We start from the raw sequence: 10,123 nt of genomic DNA, 5'->3' as shown, positions 1-10,123 counted from the left end.
TAAAAAAATGACAATTCTTATTTTCTCATGATATATTGCAGCGTTTATAGTAAATAGCTCATCAGCGTAGGTCATTTTCTCAAAGAAATTCTTGCACCCTCATAATCTTCAGTTAAAATCTGAAAATGCACTTCCGCCATCTAAATTAGGCGGCTTGGGCGGAGCATCCGCTTTAACTATAGATGCATTGACGTCACTTTCCAACGTGAACACGCCGGGACACGCCTCCCTTGAGCGCCAGGACACGTTCCCCTGAGTGGTAAAACGCGCAGGCAAATGGCTGAGGAGAATAGGAGAAACAAAGAAACCTGGACTTAAACACGCAATTATTAATTGCTGAAGTTAAAAGCAGCTGCAGCTGGACTCGACGGTGATCCTTACGACGTCACTAAGATTTACATAGGAATCAGGTGTTCCCGGAAACGGAAATGTTGCGCGTAATTGCGCTTCCTGACGTGGTTAAGTGACGACACGTCCGTTCACTCTATTAGTCTGATGCTAGTTTCATTTCAAAATGCAACAGCTGTGTTTTTTACACACTATCAATTCGCTGCAAAAACCGCAAGCCACGCCCTACTAATTTTCTCCTCTAAAATTCCTTTTCACTGGGAAATGTGTCAGAATACGGAAGTAAAAACTATCGCAACTTCGAGTTCACAGGGACCTTTTGATTGATTTATTGTAGAGTGACCTTAAACACGTTTTGAGCCACAGATACCTTCCACTGATGTTACCCTTTAAAGGCGCAAATCTTTGTGTGTTCATTTCACATTAGAGAAGGAGATGACGTTGTATTGAAAGAGCTACTGGCGTTTAACAGATTTCAAGATTCCCGTTGTCTGCGGTGGGTTAAATATAGTCCTGGAAGTGTGTGTGTCTCGGGTCAGTGGGGGTTAGGTGGATACACTTCACTTACTGCAGCTGTTTAACAACACTCCATCTATGTGGGCCATGGAATGCTGCCCGAATTTAGCAGGACACGTACGCCATAGCAGGGAAACCACTGGTGTCGACACATATGTTGAATAGAAGTCATTATTGGAAAAAATATTCTTAAAAAAAAATACGGATGTATCTTCTATAAAATGTGAAAGGTGTTGGTCTATATCCAACAATGAAGGTAAATTATGTGCTGTAATTATGAGTGAGAGAAATATAGAGATCTTTATCTTAGTAAATGGTGTGACGTCACTAGATCGACAATATGGCTGCCATCTCGGTTTATATTCACATGAATTCTTTCATCCATCCCACTACAGAAAGACAAAACGGCTGTGTACTCATCCCGGGATGCAACACAGGTTTTATACCTGTACTGTATATATTTGCGTTTGAGTGTGTGTGTCACAGTGAGATGTAAATTAGCACCTGCCAGCGCTGTCAAACCACTGCACAGTTCCGCCTGGCTTGACTAATTACTTTAATGGAATGTTTCCGTGGCGGACGTGATGGTAACCTGTGGGTAAACATGCCCGCATGACACCGGAAGGGCACCAGGTTCAGTTAAAAGTGCCTCGAAGTCGTATGGAGTGGGATTAGAGCATCAAAGAAGAACTAATTTATTTCGTGTTAGTTAAGATTTAACTCGAATTGGTCACATTCTTTCCCCTTCTCAAGGATTCAATTATGTTTGAGAATTACAAATGTTTAAATACAAATTACAGATCTGATCATCACTTGTGTTTTGTCAATTGTGGGATTTAACTTTATAAGATTATCCAACAAACTCATGGCAGTTCACAAGTATTTTACCAGGTAGCTAATATGATTAATGTATCGATTGCATTAAGATAAATTGCTTATTAAATTATTTTCAAAAACAACCATTAAAACTTCCAAAGATAAACTATACACTCATTTGTTCCTGATGCTTAGAACAATGTATTATTGTTTTTTACATTTTGGAAATAAAAGGTCAAAAAATTCAAATTAGATAATTTTGACATACCAAGAAAATTAGCTCACAGTTACAATTACATTATTGTATACGATCTGGTTTCTATTTAATTGCATAATCTCTGTTGAAGTAAACACAAAAAATATGCTTTTGGGGAAACAACTGTGAATTTGATCCATTTATTATTCTGAACTTTAGAACTCAACACATTTAAAGGGATAGTTCATCCAAAAATGAAATTTCTGTCATGAATTACTCACTCTCTAGTTTTTCCAAATCTGTATAAACATCTTTATTTGGTTGAACACAGAGAAAGATATTTGGACAAATGCTTGTCACCAAATACAGTTCTTGGACCCCATTGACTACCATAGTAGAAAAATTACAATGGAAGTCCTGAGAATTTTGCTGTCCTAAATTTTTCAAAATATCTTATTTTGTGTTCATAAGAACAAAACAAAATTATAAAGATTTTTTTCCAACTACGGTAGTAAATAGGGTCCAAGAACTTTTTGGTTATTTGCGTTATTCCAAATACCTTTCTCTGTTTTCATCAGAACAAAGAAATGTATACAGATTTGGAACAACTCAAAGGTGAGTAAATAATGACAGATTACAGAATGACTCCAAATACAGAATAAAAAAAGAAGGTTATGGTCACACATCAGTTTGGTCACCTGGAATAAGTTAAGATCAGTTTATGGAAGGATGTAAGACAAGTTGCTCTATCTGTTTGTACACTTACTTCTTGTATATCTGTTTCTTTAACATCTTTTCTGCTTATACAAACATCATTCTAATATAAAGAGTCTTGTTGATATGTTGCAGAGATTAGTATGCTTTGCCTCAGCAGTATAGCTCAGTTGACCCTACATCTTTACCTTATTTAAAATACAATCACCTGTGTCCTGCGCTGCAGGAAACCTAATAGTGTTTCATATTAATGCTCATTCCGTTTCCCATCAGTTCAGTCACTTCATGTGCTGAATTGAGCTGTACGGGTGGAAACATCTCTTCATAATGAAAAGTGTGACCGAGGTCAAATACAACAAGAGATGCATCAAAAAGTGCTGTGAACGCTTCACCAGTTCTTCTGTAACCATGGAGACGACTGATAAGAGACTGCTTTATTTTAATGCTGACCATATATTGTTTCTGTGTCAGGAGCTCCTAACTGTGTTATCACAGACACCTGCACCCCGTCATCTGTCAGATGTGCTCAGAGAGAAACAGCTGAACTTTAGTTGAGAAAATAAAAACAAATGTCTGTCTGTCCATCCCTCTGTGAAATGTTTGATAGATCTGCAAATAAACTTTTTGCTTGGAGTTAAAGGAACAGTTCACCCGATAATGAAAATTCTGTCATCATTTACTCACCCCTGTGTCATTCCAAACCTGTATGACTTTCCTTGTTTTTAACTGTTATAAATGTTTAATTTAAGTCAAGTTTAATGCTCTCCATGCTCTCCTTTCATTGCAAAGCTAATTTCGCAACAGTATCTTGTTTTGTTTTTGAGTCATTCGTTTCATGTACGTGGTCTCTTTGACTGCAGTGACGTGTTTCAACATAACATATGAACTTTCCTGTAGCCTGTAGAACAGCATGTTTGCCAAAATGATTACTATACAATAGCACACATCCCTGATGTAGTCTCATAGTGTTATGCTTAATTTCCATGTTTCGATCCATTAGATTAAATCATATCAAATATTTATATCCTGAATATTACGTCTAACTTAAATTTAACTTATTAAATTCTGTTTATTAAACAAATATGATTTTTATATGTAATATTTTGATTTAAGCGCTCAACTCTCAAACTTTTCTCTATAATATCGTTTCCAAAATATAAAGTTAAAAGAGCCAAACAAAAGTTCAAGTTTAACATATATATATAACAAACTCTCAAAAATAAATAAAATTTAACTTTATCGAAAAACCCATAAAATAACACTTAATTATGAAAATACTCTCCAAATGCAGTCTAACTCTGTTCAGTTGTACTTTATTTGAACACAACACAGTACATTTATACAGTACCAGAATGAATGGAATTAAAGGTATAGTTCACCAAAAATGACAATTCTGTCATCATTTACTCAGTCAAACCTGTATGACTTTTTTTCTACAGCAGAATACAAAAGAAGATATTTTGAATAATGTTGTGAACCGGCACCCATTGACTTGCATTGGTTTTGTGTCCATACAGTAGAAGTGAATGGGTGGTGGTGCTGTTCGCTTACCAACCTTCTTCAAAATATTTTCTTTCGTAGTCAAACAGGTTTGAAATGACATGAGGGTGAGAAAATTATGACAGAATTATCAATATTGGGTGACTGAACATTAAAAAACATGTTTTAAAATTGTGTTGAATTAACTTTTTTAAATGAAGTAAATTGGTCAAGTAGCAAAATTCTTTTTTTCAGTGACGTATATATTTGGCAAAATGCATCATCAGTTTTGCCAATCTTGCAGAGACAGACACTGTTGCCAATATAATGCCAAAATACAATACATGTAAGGGATAATTAAATAACATTAAAAAGCAGCAATTATTGCATTGACCTCTCAATACAAAATATTTTGTATCTTATCGAAAACTTTAAGAAACAAAAAAGACTAACATGCTCATAGCTCGAACTTCAGCTCTGTTCCTCAACTTTCAGTTCATTAGACAGCAATGTGCTGAACTTCACCGGGGTCTCTAGTAACAAGCAGCTCTGTGATCTCACGCTGTGATGGGAATCAACTTCAATGCCAAGAAACGCTCCGTCCAAACAGGAGTCTGCTGCGAGATGGGCATCGGCCAACACAAATCACATTGGGACATTTATTTAGTAGGACTTCTTGAAATGAATGATTCTGTGGTATTAGACTGATCTGAACTGACCCCTTCAGTACACAGCAGGACTGCTCACTAGAGGGCACGCTTCATGGCACCCTTGTGTCCCGTTTATGTTTGTAACTACTGGATAGTGAATGCAGATAGATCAAGATAGCAGAACCGAACCAAACCAGAATGAGATTTCCTAAAAGTCTCCTCTTATACATCGAAAACAACCGGACATGCACAAACACAAACACAGACCTTGACCTGGTGGCCACAGGGACCAATGTTCTGTAATGGGCCTCTTCAAAGCATCCGTAAGGGACACAAACATCAGGTTCTGTGTAATAACTACAATCCCTCACAGACTTTCTGATTGCCTTTGTTTTAATGTTTGTGCGCAAATAAGTAGGTTTAGAGTCAGCTATATTAAACTTCTTGTTTTGTCATTTAATGATACACATGAAAATATTTAGAAAGAAATGGTATACATATTTACAATAATAACACAATTTAACCACAAATGACAAACCACAACACCCACAGCACCACTGAGAAATATTGTGAAAAAACAGCATTCAAAAAAGATTGCATTTAAAAGTGGTTTTGCTTGTGCATATGATATTAATCATTTTAAATGATTTGCTTACATTACAGCAAAAAAAGCCAAAACACCAAGTCAGAAATGGCCATTTGTTGGATCATGCTGACTGAATTATCATTTATGACACCTTATCTTTATTTGATTTATTTGATTTTCACTCAGACTGTTCAGTTTTCAGTGATCAAATAAATGGAGTTATTCGTGACAGAACGGGATCTTTCTGAAGCAATGACTTCTCATTAGTGTTTCTTCAAAATACAGATAGCAAAGTTGGGAAAGCTATGGTGAGATTTGTGGCGTTTGTGTCCTGATTACGATTCGTTCCCACAAAAATACACTGGAGAACGAGGTGTGAATTTGTAAAAGGGGTTCATAACCACAAGGAAAGACAAGCTGCTCGATACAAAACCCAGGAGACGATTCCACAGAAGAGTGCGGGTACAATGGTCACAAAGCTGGCAAATTGTTTTATTCGTCAGGGAAAATCACTCCCATTAATCCCATTGCCCATTGATGGATCTTTGTGGAAAGTCTGAATAGATTTGAATGTTCCTTCATTTCTTAAATACTTTTAACACAGGCATGATTTAGTATCCCAATCGAATGTCTTAGCTTATATTATTTTTTAGTTTTGGCCATGGAGGTGACAGGTACAGTATCATGTGGTAGAGGTCTGTGTCATGCTCTTTTGACTGCTGTTACTCCGCATGGCACCAGTGACCAAATGATTCCTAGATCTCCACTGCCTCATACAGCCACAGTTTGACGCCGTAACACAGCGCTCAATGAGATCCCGGAAGAGATGGCCGGCGAAAAACATGTAGATCCAGGGGTTGCAGCAGCTGTTGAGGCTGGCAAGAAGCATGGCGATGATAAATGCCAAGGCTGACAAGGACAAGACAAAAAGTAAGATCAATGTTTCAACATTTGCAAAATAATCTACATGAGAATATAAACATCATGATTATGGACTGACCTGTATTTGTAAATAACACTTCTAGAGTATGTGTGACATTGTCATGTTTTGTACATGTAAAGAAAAATATAACCTTGGTATCTTTAATATTAATATTAATGAGCATGAAGATTTAATTCATAGGGACATTAATGATGAAATCACACTATGATGCTCCTAATCTCTGACAAGATTTAGTCTGGATTTCAGACAGGGTCACATATTCTCAAAAACACACTGACTGATCACAAAAATGTAAACTTAATATAATAAACAAATATATATTTTCCCCAACCAATATTATACACAATCAACGGTATATTAATACAACCTATAACAATGTCCTGAAAACATAGTTTGACTGTTTAGTTAAAGTCTAACTGCATTCATAGTTTCCTTAATGTATGCGTTTATGTTCTTTGTAATGTATGTGTTCTACTGTATGTATTATGGTTTTATTTCACTTCACTTCATTATATTAACCCCAAAGCTATGAAATTTAAGAGCACGATTTCAAACACATGCTTCTCTTCTTTTGCACTTATGTATGTCATCTGCTAATGTAATTTGCAGACATGCGCTCTGGCGACACTTGCTGGTGAAACACGTGTTCACGCATTGAAAAAATAATCCAAAGAAAAGCACATGGTGTGTAGCATCATAGTAAATATAGATTTGGTTATATGATATTCTCCCTAAAGGATGAAAGCAAACATATATCCAAACGAGGGTGTTAAAATAAGTTTAGGTAAATTATATTACCTCAAAAACAATTTGAGTGAAACATTAAACAACAAAAAAATATTCTTCGTATTTGGTATATGGCCTGTTTGTTGGATCATACAGGGTCGCCCTGATCTTGCAAACTACTTAATTTAGGTTACAGTAGCTCCAAAAGGTACTTCAGAGTAAATGCACTTTTTTGACCTATGAATTGCCATTTACAGTATTTTCTATAAGGAATATGAGCAATTTATTTAAAATTCATTATATTGTATTTAAGTATTCATTTTATTGCAAAAAATAAAAACAAAAAATATACCCGGACATACATTTTGGTGGACCTTTTCTCAGAGCCAAGTGCACTTTTCTCAACAATTTGGGCAAAAGTCATTTCTAGAACGCAGAAGCTCTCATACTTTAACCTTAGCTTTTAACAGAACATTATTAAACTATTTGAAATTATAAATAGATACATACAATAAATGTCCACGATGCAGACATAATGACTACTGTTCCTTTTAACTTAGGGAAACATTACTGTAGTTTTGATACGAGTTCCACTAAAAATGACACTGGGGCCAGTATATTAAAACAAAAAAACAAAACATTTATCTGAACATTATTGACAAAAGGTATTTTATCATTTTATGATGGTAACTTAAATGCAACAAATAATAAACATTATTTATTATGTGTCCAAATGCGTTATGGGTCTACTATATCAGTGGGTCTCAAATGGGGGTACTGCGTGAGAGAAACTGACATTTAGGATTAAATAATGAAAATCAATCAATTATAATAATAGTTTTTTGTATGAAATTAGGACTACACAAAGATACGTAAAAAAACGAATCAATTTAGATATAATAACTGTTTGACTCTCATTTCTCTGAATTTTAAGGTAAAATGTTGTTGTCTGGTAAAGTGGTACTTGGCTTGAAAAAAATCATAAAAAGGGGTACTTAAGCCAAAAAAGTTTGAGAACCACTGTACTATATGTTTGGCGGTGGGACACATGTTTTAAACATTTTCTTGCCTGTTGAAGTAAGCCTCAAAAAACATTTGCAGATCTAAAGCGCCCTCTTGCGTTACCTTCTCTTGGAGCCATCGGATCCCACGCTGACCACATCTGAACGAAGAAGAACGGTGTCCAGCAGATAATATAAGCCATGACGATCACAAACGTCATTTTCACTGTCCTGATCTTGGCCTTGGAAATCAGTTTGACGCTACTGACACGAGAGAGCGCAGCTCCTTTACCGGGGCGCGGGGTCAGCGACAGACACTGTTGCTTCCGTGTCTTCAGTTTAAAATTTTGCCATATCTTAAAACTTATCAGACCGTAACAAACACTTAGGATGGCCACAGGAATGACATAGATGGTTAGACTAATCCACGTAACGTACGCCTTCGCGCCCCATGGCTGAATAAAATCCCCCCAGCAGTCGTACACCCCGTCACCAACCTCTCTGAGCGAGAAGATGTACACCTGGGGCGCGCTGAAAAGAAGGCTCATAATCCATGATGCGATCACGTAAAAACGGTCCTTTCGACGACGCAGGGACCGCAGCGGCTGCCATATGGCCAAACACCTGTCTGTCGACATCAGGACCAGCATATAGGTCGACGCAAACATGCCAACCACCTGTAAGTACTTCACCAAGCGGCACAGTATATCCGGACCATAAAAGCGAAAAGTGATGTCCCAGATAAGTTGAGGGAGTACCTGAAAAACCGCCACCACCAGGTCAGCTATGCTCAGGTGTTTCATAAAATAATACATCCGCGACTGACCGTGTTTGCTTGTATGGATAGCCATTAGGACGCACAGGTTGCCAGCGAGCGCGAACAGTAGGATCAGAACTAGGACCGTTACTTCGACTTTAGCCACTTCTTCGTTACGCTTCAGGGGGTTTGTTGTTTGATTCAATCCAGTGCTGTCGTTTCCTCTGCTGGAGTTCACACGCGAATCGTTGAAGGACCAGAAAAGCGCGTCTTTTAGGGGACTCTCCATCGTGCGTAAAATGCGCCTCCGAGCGCACTGTTCCTACGGGCCACGCACGCGGCTCTAAGCTCTATATGTTTGACACATTTGTCTTAGGATGTCGTAGTGATGTACAACGAACAATATGTCGATGGTTCAAAGGAACAACGCTAGTCGTGTTTAACGGATCGCTGCAAAATGAAATGACGATTAATTAGGTGCAGATAAAATAGCAATAAAATAAATAAATGCTCACAAATACAAAATAGTGCTTTACGTTTATATTACTCACTTGATAAGAAACTTAGCAGTGTAGAATGAATTTATACAAAATATATTTCAAATATTTATCAATGCCTATATGCATCTTTCAAAATTAAGGCAGCTCAGGAGCGCAGATTATTGTCTTAATCAGAGCAAAAAAACCCTTACGAAAAATCAACCAAGATTTTATTCAAAATGAAATGTATTTTTTGTCGAATCAGTTACAATTTTACAATAAATAACATGTTTAAATGATTGTTACTTAAGCAACACCAGTTAAAATTTGTGTCGGTTTAAAAGTAATCCTTTATTTAGTAGAAAACATGGTTAAGTTTCGTAAGGTCGAACGAAAATTAACATGAGCTAAGAAATGACAATTGAAAATCACCTACCTAAAAATCCTCCAAGTGCATTCTGTATATCTTGATTTTAAAATGAGGTTCATAAAATGCAAAGCTATAGGATTTACTTGTAGAGGTTCTCGGACACAGCAGCCGTCTGCACACGCACAGAATGCACAGGGCTGTTTTATCAGTGTACTGGGTGGATTTCACCAGTCTAGTTGCACTTACAGATTTCTACCACTGAGTGCCATCGTGTTGCGCTGGAATATTAACATACATTTGTTTGCCATGTGTGTCATGTTTGGTATTTATACACAATAATGTCTTAATGACAAGTTTAATGACATATTAAAGACTTACACATTTAAATTTCTTTCTTTCTTTCATTCTTTCTTTCTTTCTAATTAAAGTAATTGTGATGCACCTATGCACATTCCCACGTAGAACACTTAAAATGGAAAAAGGATGCAAACCAATATTGCATGTGCAAATGTTTACACAGGGAACAATATTGAAATGATATT

General features: G+C 36.7%; 1 protein-coding gene across 1 annotated transcript; it reads right to left on the bottom strand.

Moving 5' to 3' along the window:
• Positions 1–5,154: 5,154 nt before the first annotated feature.
• Positions 5,155–9,754, bottom strand: oxtrb (oxytocin receptor b). Its single transcript, XM_056750453.1, has 3 exons — positions 9,648–9,754; positions 8,100–9,182; positions 5,155–6,214 (listed from the first exon to the last, which is right to left on the bottom strand). The coding sequence occupies exons 2-3, from the start codon at positions 9,019–9,021 to the stop codon at positions 5,988–5,990; spliced, it is 1,149 nt and encodes a 382-aa protein (XP_056606431.1). The 5' UTR covers positions 9,022–9,182; positions 9,648–9,754; the 3' UTR covers positions 5,155–5,987.
• Positions 9,755–10,123: the final 369 nt, after the last annotated feature.

This window comes from Triplophysa dalaica, chromosome 6 (genome assembly GCF_015846415.1).
Source record: "Triplophysa dalaica isolate WHDGS20190420 chromosome 6, ASM1584641v1, whole genome shotgun sequence".
NCBI classification, from domain to species: Eukaryota; Metazoa; Chordata; class Actinopteri; order Cypriniformes; family Nemacheilidae; genus Triplophysa; species Triplophysa dalaica.
This window is presented reverse-complemented; position numbering and strand designations above follow the sequence as displayed.

Coding starts and splice junctions, on each gene's coding strand:
- oxtrb (XM_056750453.1), bottom strand. CDS start 9,021: ATGGAGAGTCCCCTAAAAGACGCGCTTTTCTGGTCCTTCAACGATTCG. Junction 6,215..8,099: donor TCCGATGGCTCCAAGAGAAG/GTAACGCAAGAG, acceptor TGTCCTTGTCAG/CCTTGGCATTTATCATCGCC.